This window comes from Canis aureus, chromosome 38 (assembly GCF_053574225.1).
Source record: "Canis aureus isolate CA01 chromosome 38, VMU_Caureus_v.1.0, whole genome shotgun sequence".
Taxonomy (NCBI): domain Eukaryota; kingdom Metazoa; phylum Chordata; class Mammalia; order Carnivora; family Canidae; genus Canis; species Canis aureus.
This window is the reverse complement of record NC_135648.1, coordinates 23,608,045-23,625,103: the sequence shown is the minus strand read 5'-3', so window position 1 is coordinate 23,625,103 and position 17,059 is coordinate 23,608,045. Positions and strand designations below refer to the sequence as shown.

The window sequence follows — 17,059 nt, the reverse complement described above, 5'->3', positions numbered from 1 at the left end:
GGAGGAAGTAGAAGAACCTATATTAAGCCTCTGAGTTCATCAGGACAGGAATCCCCCAGCTCCAGTGTCCTGGGTGGGGCCTCACATTACCTGATGGTTGACTAGAGGCTGCTTTCCGGTTCTGATTCCTCTACCTTTGCCTGTTGTATAGGACTGTGCAGCATGTAGTATGTCTTAGCTTCTTTCTGGCTCTTCCTGTGGTTGCATGGCCCTCACTGAGTCACATCCCCTTTAAGACCATGTGTTATAAAATTGGTAGAAAGTATAATATCATCAGTCCTGTCTACCTTAAAAGGCTGTCCCAAAGATCACACAGAGTGCTTTGAAACAGTGAGGCGTTACCCGGATGTGAGTTCTTACCATGAGCTTCTTTGACTGTCATGAACTTTTCTGCCTTTCTGCTCAGTCTTGCTGACGCCACGTAACAAGGAACCTCAGGCAGACCATTCCCCAGAAGGAGCTGCAAAAGTTGGAGATTCTGGAGAAGTCCATGAGTGGGGAGGACCAATGTATTCCTGGTACATAGAGCCCAAGACCCAGACCCAGGACTGGGAAGCATAGGAATGAGGGAGCCGGAGGCACTGGGAGACTCTGAGCGAGAAGCAAGCCTCCTGGGTTGGCTTCCGTGGCTCAATAGCTTCTTAATGCAAAGTCCGTGAGCCTTTGTACATAAAAGTAGTGGCAATCCTCTTAGCTTTCATCAGAGTTGGGCTATTCTCATTATCCTTGGCTTTCAGCTGAGAATTCTAAGGCCCAGGAAAAATGGATTTGGAGGAGGGGCCTTGGAGGGAAAGGCTGCTTGGGAAGAGCTGTTACGGGAGAGCCCATGAGCTGAGAGGGCAGCTCTGGCCTGCAGGCAGAGCTCCGGGAGGGACTGGGGCCATGGGGCTGGCAACTCTGGTACCTCAGCAACTCTGGTGCATCCCCTGGTCAAACTGGATTCACTTCTGGTTTTCTTCCTTAGATATTTCTTAGGGCCTGGGGATCCAAGCCATGTTCCAGGTTGACAGCTAAGTGCAGCTACTAGCCTAAGGCACATTTATAAAGATGTTCAAAAGATGCCCCCTTCAGATGGGTACAGCCTCTAGGTGTATGACCTACCCGGCAAAACTTACACTGTTTCACTCCCAGCCATCTCCTTACCTGGTATCCATGTTCAGAGTGCACTCTGCACAGCTGGAACGCCCTAAGAAAGCTCCCCTTTGCTCCTGGTGTGGGCCTGAGCCACCAGGGAAAGTCCATACTGTGAGTGAACTCTTCCTGGAAGCAGCTTGATGGCTGCAAGACAGCCTGCGGGGCAGAGCCTGGGGGAGTTGGACACACGCAGGGGAACAGGTAAGGGAGAGATCTCCACCCTTCATTTGACATCTGATAACAGATTTCTTGGCCTCCTTGGCCTCTGCCTGTATCCTACTTTTCTATTGTCGATTGCAGAGCCTTTTTGTCCCAATGCCCAGCACCGTGCTTGACTCATCTGTGCTTTGCTATCAAGTGAGGGGGTTTGTATTCTATTTTCCTTAAAGTTCCCTTCATGACTGTGATTCTGGAATTCTATGAGATGTCTGATACAGTTGGTAGGAAAAGCAGAGGGTCTGCTCCCCGAAAAGGCCAGGAACTTACTGGCAAGTGCAACTGCCAGTGATGACATTGGGATTAGGTCTAGCCTGCCTCCTAGTTTGTAGTCGGTCAACCCCCGGCCTCACTCTGCTTTGAGAAGGTGGCAGAGCACACGTGGTACTTAACCTACAGAGGTGCCATGATCACTGCTTCTGGGTGTGGCAGAGTCACCAAGCAGCTCCTTACCATGTCCCCAGGAGGAGCCAAGCAGGCACCAGCTCTGGAGGAGGCATCCAAGGGGTTCTCGCGCAATGCAGATCGCTTCCGGAAGTTTGCAAGGAAATTCCTTGGCCAGGTGGCCCTGCTTCACGGGCAGCCCCTGCTAGGAGGACATGGTAGCATTTTGGCGCTTGACCATGTGCTGCCCCATCTGGCTCCTTTGGAAAAAGAGTGAAAGAGTCCTGCCTGGGGGGCCCGGGAAGGTAGGGTGCTATTGTTGGCATTAAGGATGGCTGATAGGATGGGCTTCAGTTCTGGGGATCAGCACCTCCATACGTCACTTCTGGGGATGGTTGGCTCCCGGCCCTCCTTGCGAGCAAAACTCAGAATCTTTGGAGGTCCTTGCCTTTCCCAAAGCAGCTCAACTTCTGCTCCATTCTTCGAGGTTGGCTGGGCACGTTAGAGAGAGAAGTTGCTTGTCTTCCTATACTTCCTAGTTTTATCTCAGCCCCTGAGAATTGCCTTAATATCCTGTTAAGGGGGCCTTCCACCCCAGCCTCCCCAGAAAGAACGGGAATTGTCAAGACTGTCCAGTTTCTTTCTCCTAGAATTTTCTGTGACCTCCTCAGCAGTTTACCATATCCCCCTCTTGTCTTGGCTCTTGAAACTATTCCCATAGGAAGAAAAGGCAGTTCACCCTCCTACCCCTCTTCAGAGCCAAACCTCTGTTTGTTCTCTCGGAAACCATGGAAACCTGGCCTAAGAGGCCACTTCTACCATCTTGGAAGTTAATGTCCCAAAGCCTCACACTAACAGCTGTGAGCTCTCTGGGCTCTTTCTTCCAAAAGGGGACAAGAGCCTCTGATCTTTCAGATGTGCTAAGAGGAGAACGTTTCAGACAACCCAACCCCTTCTCACAAGGAGGTTAGCAATGGGAGTGAGGTGTTCTGTAGAGTCTGGAGTATAAAGACAGGCAACACTATCCGGGAACCCTGAAGAGCATTCTGAAACGTGGTCTATACTTATTTTGCTCCTGCACGTTTCTTCTCCCCCTCCTCACGCTTCCTCAGCTGCTCAGAAGACTGGTGTTGGAGGTGGTTATCTGTTAGCTTCTACCAACTGGTTTTTTTTTTCTTTTTCTTTTTCTTTTTCATCTCCTCAACATGTTTGTCCTTCTTGCTCTGGTGCTACCTTTTAAAGCCCAAATCGGGAATCCAGGGAGCCACAGTGATTAACTGCAGGAGCCCAGTAGAAGGATTCCACAGCCTTAGACGGCAAAGTTTCCAGGCCTCGCTGCCCCGGGACTTCCCCCTCGGAGGAGTCCTCTTTCTCCGCTGCCTACAGGAGGAGGGGGCAGGGAGAGCCGCTGATGTGTCCTCAGCTTCTCCTGGGACTTGGCCGCTCGCACAGGGAGGGTTCAGGGCTGAGATCCTGAAGGGAGAGCACTCCCCCACTTCCCCCAGCTGGCCTGCCGAGAAGGATTGTTCTCTGGTGATGGAGAGCTTACTGATTTGGAGCAGCTGGCCAGAGTGTGTGAGCCTGGGGGGGGGGGGGGGTACTCCTGTAAGCTTTTACAGAAGCAAACGTTGGGCAGATACTGTAAGATGCCAGCAGAGGTCTGGCTCTGGTGGGTCACGGTCCCTCTGGGAGTCCTCGAATCCTCACAAAGTGGTTGGGCAGAAGGCAGCCGTGTCGCCAGGGAGCTGGATCCAGCCTCCAGAAGTCTGTTCCCTACGCATGTGTGCTACACTCCAAATGAAAGTGAAGTGGGAGAATGGAGCTATCTGGTAGCTTGTGGTTGGATAGCACTAGCTGATTGTGTTGGGTTCTTGACTTTTCCACTTCTGTGGGTGCTTTGAGAGGAGCCAGAGTCAGATTGTGGACTTAGGTGCCTTTCCATCTGTCCAGCTCCCAGCCCCTTCCTCCATCAGGCTGTCTTCTTATTTATGCCAGACTGGGAATGCGGCTGAGCATGCTAAACCTAACTTTAGCTTTTAATCCACTGAATAGTCGTACCCTTTCTTTTCTCCCATCTCGTTAGGGCTCCTCACTTCTGGGGCCTCCATGTTGGCCATTTGCCTATATTTCAAGCACAGTTGGATGCTACATATTTCGTTTAGCCAGGCAAGCTGCAGAGGCTGTGGGAGGATGCAGACAGACTCAGAGAGTTCATTCTGTGTGCCCTTGGTCCATTGCCCATGACCCCAGAGGCATGGATTGGCTCTGTGTTGGTGCTCACTGTGACAGCCCCACAAGTGCCCAACTGCTTCTCAGCATGCCACTGCTTGAGCCAATGTGCACTGGACCGGGTTGATCGGTTCCAGAAACTACCACATAAGGAGAATGGAATTCCATCCAATCATGCTGTTGCAGAAGATGTGGAAAAGAGAATGAGAGATTTTGAGACCGAGATAGATGGGGTCGGGGGAGCTGGGAGGGAGGGAGAGAAGAAAGGAAGGAGTCTGGTAGACCAGGAGAGAGGGAGAGATGGGAAAAGTGATATACACACATATAAAAAAATAAAGTGAGAAGCTTGGAAATGAGGTATAGGGAGGAAAAGATGAGATCCAAAGAGTTTGGTGCTGGGTATTTTTTTCTATGATTTCTGGCAGCACAGTGCTTCAGAAATAATCGCGAAAGAATCCTTTTTTGCCACTTCCTACAGGCGTCCCCACTACCATCACCATCACCATAGTTCTCCCAGGCTTTTCTTTGGAGGTACTGCAGTGGTGTTTAAAATACTGTGTGTGGGAGTTTAGAATTGAATGGGTGTTGGGAGAGCTTAAATTCTTTACCTTTGCCTCTCCCTAGTGAGCGAGCAATTTCTGCAATGATAGCTGGTCTCCCTCTGCCTGCACCAGAAGAGCCCTGGGACTGTGACCAGGGGAACAAGAGAGATGCACCAATCCAGTCGGTCTTCCAGGACCCCAAGAGAGAGGAGGGGGATATGGAGCAAGTGGTGAAGAAGTGTTTCTTAGGACTTCCAGGTCACTGATTCTCTCTGGAGATTGAGTCTCCTTCTGGGACATCCATGTTTCTTCTTTCCTTGGAAGGAAATGGAAGCATACTGGAGCAGAGTAGCCTGGTTCATTTATTAAGTCCATGTTAGGTGAGGCACTGGCCCAGGGGCTGGGATAGAGAGGTAAGACAAGCTTTCCGCTCACCTGGAAGAAGAGGACGCAGCACTCTCCACTTTTCTCTCCTCTTCCATCAACAATGGCCAGCTGAGGCTGGGTTACTTCTTTGCCTGCCATTTGTGTCTTCAACAATGGGCTCTGTGTCTGTCACCATGGATCTGGGCATGTGTGAATAGATGTTCTTTCTAGCCCCCCATGATTTTTGGAAGCTTCATCTACCTTGGAGGTCCTGAGACATGTCTGCTTCTCTTTGTCTTTTTATGTCTCTCTCAATAATGGCCACTTAGTTTGAGTTAATATCCTGAGACTTAGGAATAGAAACACCAGTGCCTGGGACACCAGCCTTGTCATCAGCCTACTCACTCTCAGCTGTCCAGGACAGTGCCCCATACCGGACTTTTTCCTCTTCTCCCCCGTCCTCCCTTCTTGTCCTACAGGCACAGTGGGATGCTGATGACAGTTGGTTTGACAGGCTTAGAAACCACAACCACTCTGCTCTTTTGACCCCAAGGTACTGCCAAGACAGATTTCTGTCCCAAGTTTTGACTTTCCCAGCGGGCCTTTGTCAGCTAACCAGGGCTGTCCTGGGGCAGCCAGGGGTGCTTTCCTGATGGAAAAGCAGCAGCTTCCCCCTTCTCCTGCCCTCTTCCCGTCTCATTGGGTGGTTTCCCTTAGTATCTTTCCACAGTTACGGCGGCATCGGAAAACATTCAGTTAGAATCTGAGATGGAAGGAACTGGAACAGTTCGTTGGATTTGCTCTTTTTAATACTCCCCTATTTTATCTGATTAACATACCCATCAGCAGTGGGGTCTTTCTGATCCCTCCTCCTAAGGATATACCAAATCCAAAAGAATCTGGAATAAGGTGGAAAAAGAGGGAGATAAAATCCTGGAGCATCTTTTGTATTCCCTCCAGCTGTTTCTGGAAGGTGACTCTCTCTTACTTGGATGTCATTTAGTGATGCGCAGCCTGTAGCATGTTTGTCAAAGTTGGTACACATATTTGGCTTAGGGGTGTGTGTGTGTGTGTGTGTGTGTGTGTGTGTGTGTGTGTGTTTACTACATGGGCTAATTCCTTCCTCTCTCTGGCCCTTCTTGAGCTGCCCTATCACCCACTGCCCATTTCTTTTTTCTTATTTTTCACTTCATTTTGGGTTGGACGAGTGGAGGAAGCAGAAGGCCACAGTGACCCCAGCCAGTGGCTACTCTCTGATCACTCCCCACCTCCTCTCCCAGAAACCTTTCCCATGTGCTGGTGCCTTGAAGACGTGTGTGTCCGAGGAGGAATCAACCTCACTTCTGATTATCTTTCAGCATCTGAGCTTTGAGTGCCAACTCCTTGGTACCAGCTAGGGGTCCTTGGTATCCTGACTACGACTTCCTGTCTTGTGCAGGGTACCCATTCACCCCAGAGCTCCCTGAGAGCTGAGAATTGGATGAAAGTTCTCTGTATAAGTGGGGAAACACGGGTCCCCACAAAGGCACCTCTAGAGTCATTCCCTGCAGACCTCCAGCCAGGGGGATGTTTGGGGGCTCCTTTTCCATGACTTCTGGTGGGATCCTTGGTGTCTTCACCCTGATGACACTGGCAGCCAGTGGGGGCTGTTGGCAAGAGGGTAGGAATGCTGCTGGCGGGCGCCCACCTTTAACAAAAAGACAGGAGACAAAGTGGCTTTGTCTCCTTTTAATATTGTATGTGGTGCAGAGGTGAGAGGACACGAGTTTGGCCTTGCTCCTTGAGGAGCCAAGGCACAGGCCTGTATAAGCGAGAAGCCACACCGCCCCTGCTCGAGATGAACGTATCATACTCTTCACTTCAGCTTTCCCATTCCTGGCTCAAGTCCTAAGCTCTGTTTCCCAGCTATACTCTTTTTGTTCCTGAGGAAGTTGCGGTGGCTTTTTTTTTTTTTTTTTTTTTTTTTTTAAGCTGTATTAGGGGGTTGGGGAAGGAAAGCTTTATAAGTAAAATAATAAAAAACAGACCACTCTGCCATTACAGGCACATAAATAGCTCCACTGTAGCCCGGCTACACACTTGCTTTGCCATAGCAACCTGGAGCGGGTGTTTATAGCAGCCTGTCACCCCGACAGGAAAACAGCTGCTTCTCCCCCAGCTGCACTGGCCATGGCCTGGGCCTGGAGCAGCAGGCAGGACCCCCCAAGGGGGTGCGAGGGTGGGGGGTTGGCGGGGGAGGCTGCCAGAGGTCCAGATGGGCCAGGGCAGGAACACTGGGAGAGCCCAAAGCGGGTGGTGAGTGTCTTGGGTTTGCACATTTCCCATCACGTGCGTCAGGAGCCCTCTGTCTCCTATCTCCTGCTGTGGGCTGCAGGAAACGGGTGCAGAGGGTGCTCAGCTTCCCCTGAACCTAGGAGAGGTTGTTCTGAAGCTCAGGGGTAGCTTGTTTCAACTTTCCAATTAAAACTTGGCTCCCGTTTGCAAGTTCCGGGAGGTCCTCTTAAGTCCATTTTCTCGAGGACTCACAGGAGAGAAGCTTTCCTAGGGAGGATTGTGGGTGCCTCCAGGAAGAGGGGGTGCCCTGAGATGAATGGTGAATGGGAGCAGAGGTCAGCATCCTGGGAGAAGGAAAAGCAGGAGGAGATTTGTGACAAGATCCTCCCGTGCCCCTCTGCTATCAGCCTAGATCCAAGAACACTGCCCGAACTGGGCCCCTGTTCAACGCCCACACAGTACCTTAAGCTGGTGTTGCGGGAGGTGCTCGGGATGTGGTTGTGGAGACGCTTCCTAACCTCTGTGGGGTCCTCAAGGTGTGGGTCCCAGACCAGCCATGGCAGCACCCTTGTTAGAAACATATTCCCAGGCCTGCCCTCACACCCCCAAATCAGAAACTCTGGGGGCAGCAGCAGGGCCCAGCCATAGGTGGTACCCACCCCCGCAGGGATGCTGATGCTTACCTGAGCTTGTAAACCACTGCTCCGAGAAGGGCTGCAAATGCAGGGGACAATGGCTTGTCCACTTTCTAAAGCCCAGGGCTGGCATAGTGGCTGCCGTCGGTACAGTTAGTGAACAGGAAGGGCAAAACTGGGCTGATGGGGTGACATGTTATCAGGGAGTGCCCCCAGTCCCCTTTCCTAATGCACGCCATCCTCTCAGGGGTGGAGCCCTTGCTTATCTGCCTGGAACTTGCAGGGGATGGGTGGGTTGAGGGAAGGGCTGGGGAGGCATGGGGGGTTCTCTGTGCTCTGTATAGGGGAGACTGCCATGAAGTAGAGGGGGGTGATGGGACTGTCATTCAGGCCTGACGTCCATGTGTGGTACCCTGGCTGCTGTCTGGGTCATACAGGAATATTACTCCCTCCTGCTCAGCTCTGGTGGCAGAACAGCTGCCGGCAACACTTCCTTCTGGTGGATGAGCTGTGGCCTCCTTAGTCCGAGGTCAGGGGTCTCCCCACTCCCCTCCGAGGGCTCCACCAGAACCTGACACCTAGGAGCTACCAGATCCTGCTCCAGTACCCAAGGGAGATTGACCCTCCTCTCCCTCTCCACCGGCCTGGCATGACTCCGCGGAAATTTGTTTCTAAAAATAACACAAGATCCAATCCAGCTGCTAAAAAGCCCCTTTGTTCTCTTGGAACCAAAATGTGGCAAAACCACAGAAAGCAGCCCCAAGAAAGGCAATGTATGTTGTCCAAGAAAGTATATGTACTGGACATATGCGTGTTACTACCCAAGGTCTGTGTCCTGTCCCGGTTCTGGGGAGCTGCTCCCTACTTGGGTGTGAGAAGCAGAGGCCCTTGCAAACCCATATCCTGAGCATTCACCATGAGCAGGTGGGAGGCTGCCAGCACCCCTTTCATTAAACAACAGACCTTCTGCATGGCCCTGTCACTCCCACCTGAAATTGGCTCCTGGCCTCTTTAACCAACTGAAGGAAGTGGTCAGTGTTATGGTTCCATCCTCCACATTTTTTAAATCTACAGCTTGCTGGGAATGCTCCCCCACACCCAGTGGGTCACAGGAGGCCACAGAGGTGACCAGGCCAGTATGATTCAGATTATGTGGAAGAGGGTACATTCCCCATGTCTCTGAGTCTGAGGGACTGCCCTTTCTCTTCTTGATGTATTGATGCTATTTTAGAATAGAGCCAGAGGGGTGACACTGCACTCTCAGGCGCATTCGGCTTTAGCATCCCAACCCATGCCCTGAAGCTTCCTGTCTTCATCTCGATGGTTCCTGGGGCCTTTGACATGAGCTGAATCTCAGCAAGCCAGATGATTAGGAACAGGCTACCAACCTTGGATCGATTCTTGGTATCACTGTGTAGAGAAAGTTTGTGCTCTCGATGGGTCCTACATTCCCCTGCCCCCGAAGGCATCAGGCCCAAACAGATAAGTTTGGTCATCATTACCATAGCATATTTTAGACAATACAACCCCTATAGGACTGCAAGTTTCCAGGATCATGGTATGTTTTGCTTTTCTTTGTGTGGATCTCAGGTACAGAGCAAGGAGCCTACCATACCATTAGTTCATGGCCCATTTTATCACTGGCCCATGCAAACCAATTTGTGTGCCCACTGTTACCCCCTATCCCATATCTATCCCCTTCTCTGCCCAGGAGCAACATTCTAATGGGCTCACATATATCTCTTTGTTTAAATACATCCCTTAAAATGTCTAGCATCACTTTAGATCATGTGTTTTTGTGTAAGAGCTATTAAAGCACTCCGCTCCACCCCAGTAATATTTCTAAGATCACTAGTGTTGTTGTGTGTACATCTGATCTGGGTTTCTAACTCTTGCATAATATCCCCTATTATCTAGTGCATATATTCTGCCTCTCACTGGACGAAAATCCCAGGTTGCCTTCACCACCAGTAACGTCCCAGTGAACGTCCTTACATGTGCCCCCTTCTGAACTTGCATGATCATTTTTTGGGGGGGGGGCACCCAAGAGTAGGTGATGAGTCCAGGGTGTGCATAGACTTAGTTTTAACTTAGAAGTACAAAGTGACTCTGGAGAAGAAGGGAGAATTCTGGATCCCTGAGGCTCAGGGTTGGAGGGTGACACATTTTCTCCAGAAAGATGCTTTGATTCTGGCACTACATTTCTGCTGTGGAATTGAAGAATCACTCAGCATGGCAGATGGGGAGGAGAAGAGTAAGCCAGAGAATCTCATGTATACTACCTCCTAACTGGGAAGTGATGTTCTCTCTTCAGGAAGGGAGTATCCTCTGGAACCCAGGTCCTAGGAGCTGGCTGCAAATTAGCACCAGGCTCCAGGACCTAGAGCAGGATCACAGGTCACATCATGCCATCCTGTGGTCAACGTGGAGGCCTGGTTTTGGTGCCCTAGCCCCCACTTGGCTTCCTGTCATGGGCATGGCTTTGGGGGATGATGATGGGTGATGCCCACCACATAAACTTTAGCCAACGTACTCTGTCTCCAAATTTCTTCCCACATGCCTCCAAAGGGCCTCAATAGACCGAGAACTCAGTAGACTCAGTAGATACATAGTAGACTGTGTGTGCTCAGGCCTGCTTCTGCAAGCCAGTGGGCATTGGAGGAGCAACCAGGCAGGGCAGGCACGGGGAGGAAAGGAAGAGCCCAGCACCGTGATGAGGATGGTGGCTGCCAGACCTGAGTGGCAAGAACTGGCAAGAGTGGGCTAGGATCTGGGTCATGGAAATAAGAGGCCTGTAATGAGGAGGGAGCAGATAAACCTCTGTGTGGGGTTTAGACCTCCAGAGAGTAGGGCCAGCCAGGGATGTTTCACTCCAGGCAGCCATATTTTTCATGCCATATTCAAGTGCTTACTAGATTTTTTGACAGGGCATGGCCCTCTCAGAAGCATGGGAGTGCCTGAAAGGAGAAGTAAAGCTTCGGAAACTGTAGGTGATGGAACAAGAAATGCCACTTCTGGAGACAGGAGAGAGAGAGAGAATCTGGAGCAGGCTCTGTCTCAAATCACCACTGAGGAGGTGTTTCCCTGACCTGTTTCAGAGCCTTTAGGGCTGGCTCTTGGACAAGGGACAGAAAAGTTTACGTGGACCTTCTCATCAGGCTTTAGGAGATAAAGCCTTTTTCCTTTTTGTCACAGGATTGTCCTTGTCCTTGAAACAGGGTGGCTTGGATTCAGACTAGGGCACGAATCCTGGCTCTCTGAAGCTCTGTTTCCCTGCCATCAAATGGCGGTGCCCTCCCTACTGGGCTGGTGGTAAGGATTCAGTGAAACAATGCATGTAATGATGGTAAGAGCCACTGCGTGTGGAGCAACCACTACGTATCAGCCGCGTGCTAGGCACTGTATAGCACACACGCATGTGCCTTAGTGTGATTTCTCTCTCATTTCCACACAAAGTGCCTACGATGGTATCTGGCTCATTGTGTGCGCTCAACTAACATTTTTTCCTTCCCTTCCAACCCCCCACCTCGTCCCTTCCCTGTTGCTGCAAGTAGGGACGAAAACAGAGCCTCACTTGGGGGAGGGAGCCTTGGGATCAGAGGAGAGAAAGCAGCCCCCTCCCCTCCACTGTAGGTTTCGTTTTTCAGTTTGGTGCCTTCTGTGGTGCAACTGGCCTGCTCCCCCAGCCCCTTCACAGTCTTCCTTCCTCCACCTCTCAGTCCTGCATGACAGTGACCCATGGTGTTGGCATTCCAACCAAAGCATCTCTGAGTGTTCCAAGTCACCTCTGAGCGGAGGCTCTTGCCTGATAAAGAGGACAAGCCAGGGGCACCAGACTCTGCTCTACTGAGCGGCAGCCCTGCTTGCAGCCTGGAGGCCGGAGCTGAGTATAGCCCTTATTATTCCAGGCAGGTCTGGCTGCAGTGCTGAGCCAGCCTGGTTCCCTAACCCCTGGCCCCTCCTGCTTCCTTTCTCCCGTTTCCATTCATACTTCATTTCCCATGCATCGTGCCAGATTCAATAGCAGCCTTTGGCAGGGGCGATTCAGAGGGTGGGTTCCTCTCGGATTATCAAAAGACCCTCCTCTGTCCCCTACACAGGAGCTACCCTTTCTCCTCGTAGTCTGGGGATGGATCTCTTCCTTAGCACTCGGGAAAGTTTCCAAGAGTAAGGGATTCCTTGGACAAAATTGGAGGAAACAGAGTGTCTCACTATTGTTTATGGTTTGGTGGCTTAGGGCATGAGGTTCTTGTCTCTGGCAGCTGTGTCAGAACTTGCTAGCAAGCCTCACTGCGGACTGAGTTACTGTGAAGTGTGGGGTGGTTTGCTTCTCAGGTGTGTATTGGATCCGGAGAGGGTGTGTTTCGGCCCCTGTGATGTACTATAGTTGATTCTGAAAGAGAAAGAGCAAGAGGAAGAGTCAGCATTTTCTCTAAGTGGAAAGGGGTATTTTCTGTACTCCAGAGATGCTGCATTTTAACGGATCTCTTAGATGTTTGTCAAAAAATGAGGAGGTCCAGGCTCCAGGGGAAGAGTAAGGGGGAACAAAAAGAACGCCAGACAGCCAAGGGCGCTGACTTGCCAAAGACTAGATCATTTCTTGCCTCGTCAGACTGCGGTGTCTTCATCTGTGAGGTGGGGGGTTCCCAGCAGTCCTACCTAGAACTGATATGTGACAGTGTTTTCACAGGTCATTCCACATTGCAGAACAGATGTTGCAGGACTTTAGGAAGAAAAACATTGCAATGATTCAGTGATCATGTAAAGTAATACAACTCCTTGCCCCTGAAGGAAGCAGTGGGAGGGTTTGCTCTTCTGTCCTATCATCCTTTATGCTGACAAAATGCTAGGAACTGGGAGTGAGAACATACCTTACCCAGAATGCCCCGAGCTGAATGACTAATCCTGACCTGACAAGAGGTGGTACCTCCCAGGCGTCTTGAGCAGTTGTGTCTGAGGCTGAGGCTGAGGCTGTGTGAGCTCCTCCAGATTACTGTTGCCAGTTGCCTAATAAGGATAGGGGCCAGGCAGCCTCCGCAGTCGCAGAGAGCTCACATGAGAGCTCCGAGAGAAGTATGGGTGCTGCAATGCCTGCGAATTCCAGAAGAACTTCCACAGGGATCCCACCTGAAGCCAGGGCCCCAGCTAACACTGCCCACTTTGACTCTGTGCCGGCAGCTGGGCGCTTGACCTTCTCTGTCTCTAAAGCAACCTGAAGCAGACAAATCTCATTCTTGTCCACATGCCCCATCAGTTTTAATCCTAAGTGTCCCTTTCTCATTGGTTGCCTACGTGAGTGAAAAAGATCACTCTTCTTTGGTATCTTGAGGGGAGGGGTTCAAAGTAAGGAATTCTGACTCAGACTGTCCTTTTCTAGAAATGTAAGGCCGCCTCGCCTAGTGGCATTGCCAATGGTGATAACCCAGCGGGTGGTTATTGCTAATGAAGCTGCCTTGGGATTTTCCTTTTGTGTGTGTGTGGGGGTGGGGGGTGGGGGGAGGTGGGAGTTCCCTCTGGCAAGGAAGGATGGAGGGGCACAGGGAGCTTGCCCTGCTTAAAGGGCTCGATCCCAAAAGTTCATTAAGATCAAAGTAAGGGGAACCCTGGGTGGCGCAGCGGTTTGGCGCCTGCCTTTGGCCCAGGGCGCGATCCGGGTCTCCGGGATCAAATCCCACGTCGGGCTCCCGGTGCATGGAGCCTGCTTCTCCCTCTGCCTATGCCTCTGCCCCTCTCTCTGTGTGTGAGACTATCACAAATAAATAAAAAAAAAATTTTTTTTAAAATTTAAGATCAAAGTAAGCCTTCTCCCATCACTCAAGACTTACTGGACGCTGGGCATCCTTCATCCCAGATTTCCAAGCACTATTTCTATCTCTCATTCTGGTCCTTTAGCACTTTCTTAGGATGGTGTGAAGAGGTAGGGCTGATTTCTCCCCCAGGTGAAGGTGGGAGGAACTGAGCCCTAAGGAAGGCATGTGACTTGCCCGAAGGGTGCCTGGAAAGATGGTAAACCTGGTTCTGCATCTGCTACCAGGTATTCAACAACAACAACAACAAAGTAGCCTGATGCCCGCTGTGTGCAGGCTACCCTCAGACACTCGGGGATACAACAATGAACAAGATGAGGGCAGACCTTTGCCTTCAAGGGGCATATATTACAGTGGATGGGAAGAGAAAAAAAGTCAAATCTGATTTCTACTTTAGCACTCTATCAGCATAGTTTTCAACATCCTCTTAAAAGGTTAAGGAGTTTCTACTTAAGGGTCAAGATGGGGCTTCTGACTGCTCTGGCCTTTCCCAATGCTTCCAGGCTCAGGCAGGAAGCTGAACTGGTGGGGATAGTCTGCGGTACCACCTCTGCCCCTGTGCCAGTCAGGATGAAAGGACTTTAATGCACTCCTCATATTCCTGCTGGACCTCTGCTCCCCAGGCTACGAGGTGACATCTAAAACAGAAAGGCAGATAAAAAGGGAAAAGAAAGAAAGGCAGTATGATATTTAAAAAACAATAGCAACAACCCTGGTTGCTTAACCCCCTGTAAGTCAGAGTCGCTCTAAAAACCTCTGGTAAGGGACACCTGGGTGGCTTAATGGTTGACCATCTGCCTTTGGCTCAGGGTGTGATCCTGCGGTCCTGGGATCGAGTCTTGCATCAGGCTCCCTGCAGGGAGCCTGCTTCTCCCTCTGCCTGTGTCTCTGCCCTTCTCTGTGTCTCTCATGGATAAATAAAACCTTTAAAAACCAATCACTCGATCAGTAAATCTCTGGTAAAAGGAGGAGGCAGAGGGTGCCACTATGGGAGAGAGGAGTGTAACCAACTCTGTCCCCTGGAACCTGCCAGGAATAGGATTGATGGGAGTCAGCAGGAATTTTGACCACATGGGATTTTTGGAAAAGTAACTAGTAAAAGAGGCAAGCCCTTATCTGAGGGTTCTTGTGCTTCTTTGTTCACCTTCTAGAAGGGCGGGTGTCATCGATGTATTGGAGAAGGACTATCCAGAGCTTCTTGCCACCTCCTGGTAACTGAACTCAAGTCACTGGGGACTGTTTAACCAAGGCTGGACCCCATGTTTGTTCTGGTGCTACAGTCAGAAAGCGCCCCTTCACAGTTTATTTTTAGTCCCTTCACATTGAAATGATGTGGGGACATCTGGGTGGCTCGGTCGGTTAGGCGTCTGACTCTTGATTTTGGCTCCGGGCACGGTCTCAGGGTCATGGGGTCAAGGCCCCATGAGGCTGCGCATGGAGAGTGGAGTCCGCTTGGGATTCTCTCTCCTGCCCATCCCCCGCTCTCTCTGTCTCAAATAAATAAGCAAACAAATAAAATAAGTGGCTGATGCGTGGCAGTGGGTCCCACATGACTCATAGGAGCTGCTCTCTGAAGCCCAGGACAGGGCCCAGGTGAGCCTGGCCACCTCCAGCCCTCTATCTCCTCAGCTGTGCATGGCTATGTCACTCGCCCTAGTCAGAGGGGGAGCACAGGCCTCTGTGAGGGGAGAACTGCTGATCTGAGACCATCTGGTGCCCACTCACACACCAGCTGACACTACTGTCCGCTGACCTTGCCAGGACCCTGGGCTCGACCCGAACCAATAACCATCTTACCCCTGCCACCCCAAAGAACTTGAAGAGTCATATGCTTCAAACTCTCTTCCTTCTCCTCAGAGGCCCTTCTGTCCCCTTTATGTAAAAAGGCTCCACCCTGTATCTCCAATTGCCAGAGCACTTTATTCTCCCTTCTTGGACAGAATGAAACTTTTCAGAGGGGTGGGGCTTAGCTCGGAGATCTGAATGCAGTACCTGGCCTGCTGGCCACCACAGCAGGCTGCAGGATTCCCCTACGGCCGGCGACTGAGTATTCTCAGGGGTCCCAGAAGATTTGGACATCATCTACCGGGCTTTCCTCCTGGTCTGTAATGTGTGTGTCAGGTACGGGGTGCTGGGTATGGGTGCAGGGTTCCGGGACATGGGTGGCAGACTGACAGGCCGGCCTCCAGATCCCTCTGGTCCAGCCTCCTCTTCTGACCTCTTCACCCCAGTTAGAGGCAAAGGTCATGCTAAAGGATTTCATAGTGAGGCCCTCAAGTGAACAGACAGGGAGAGCAAGAAACTCTTGGAAACTTATTTCCAAGTTTCTGAACCTGCCGGATTCATGTCACCTGGCTCAAGAGCAGCACGATGGGGGGATTGGGGCGTATGTGACGTCACTTCTCTACATGGCAGTTTACAGCTGCTGGGGCCTCCTGGGGAGGAAAGGGCCCCTCTGGAGTCCTTTCACTTAGCTCAGGCCTCAGGTATCAGCTCAGCTCGGGCATCAACTGTCACCTAAACCCTCGTGCTAGAAGGAGTACCTCTTGCCCTCACAGATGCTGGATCCTCACGGCCTCTCTAATCGTTTTTGTCTGTCTTTGAATCTTTATTCCAGAGACCTAGTTGCCGGTGGTATCCAGGGAGCCCTCCTCTTCCTCCTCCTCCTCCTGCCGCCTCTCTACCACTGCAGTTGCTGGTTGTTGCTAAGGTGACCTCCATGGTAACATGCACATCCTGTTTACACCTCCATCTGGGCGAGCTGGTCTAAGCTAGGAACCTACCTACCCTGGACAACCACTTCCATCACGGCCCGGGGACCCCAATCCTCGTGTCGCGTGGTCCGGCTTCCACTCAGTTCCCCCGTCCTCTTCCTCCTCCCGCTGCCGAGCTCCCCACCCAAGAAAGGATCGGGGCAGGAGGCCCCTCACGCAGGATAGAGTCCCATCGCTCTCCTCACTGGGTTCCCAGAGAAGCCAGAAGTAAGAAGAAGTGAGGCAGGAAGGCGGGAGTTCCCGGTCAGTTGAAGGGAAGCCCCACGTCTTCTCTGGTCGAGGAGCCGGGTAACGGGAGGCAAGATGACGAACCCAACAGAACATGCTCTGCCGGCCAACTCGACGGTTGAGAGCCGTGAAGGGGACTTTGGCTGCACCGTCATGGACCTGAGGAAGCTCATGGAGCTGCGTTCCACTGATGGAGTCGACCAGATCAATGTGCACTACGGAGGCGTCATGAACCTCTGCAGTAGACTGAAGACCAACCCCGTGGAAGGTAAAGGCCGTGTCGGGGGCGGGGACCAGGGCAAGATGACCCGTGTCCGAAACGATTGCTTTCCCAGCTCCTGGAGGAGGCACTGGGAGACCCCACTGGTGTGTATCTGTGTCTTTTGAGAGAAATGCAGTATTGGAAGCACTGAAGGGTGAGGCCGTGGAGAGCCATGTCCTTCCTAGAGGTGGTGCTCTCTGAAGATCGT

The 17,059-nt window shown here is 51.5% G+C and overlaps 1 protein-coding gene and 1 long non-coding RNA gene across 9 annotated transcripts in view; one reads left to right on the top strand and one right to left on the bottom strand.

Annotated features, from left to right (window-relative positions):
• ATP2B4 (ATPase plasma membrane Ca2+ transporting 4) overlaps positions 1–17,059 on the top strand; it is a 98,965-nt gene that overhangs the window by 29,170 nt on the left and 52,736 nt on the right. For 7 of the 8 annotated variants that reach the window (XM_077886606.1, XM_077886601.1, XM_077886599.1 and 4 more), the window contains one exon: positions 16,205–16,857. In XM_077886606.1, the coding sequence (XP_077742732.1) occupies positions 16,665–16,857 (193 nt within the window). In that variant the 5' untranslated portion in view covers positions 16,205–16,664. Of the gene's footprint in view, positions 1–16,182; positions 16,858–17,059 lie in introns of those variants that run through there. The other variant, XM_077886600.1, reaches the window with a different exon arrangement.
• LOC144307052 (uncharacterized) lies at positions 11,985–16,353 on the bottom strand. Its single transcript, XR_013374018.1, has 4 exons — positions 16,131–16,353; positions 14,136–14,225; positions 12,385–12,503; positions 11,985–12,173 (listed from the first exon to the last, which is right to left on the bottom strand). It is a non-coding gene; the product is annotated as an uncharacterized LOC144307052 (long non-coding RNA).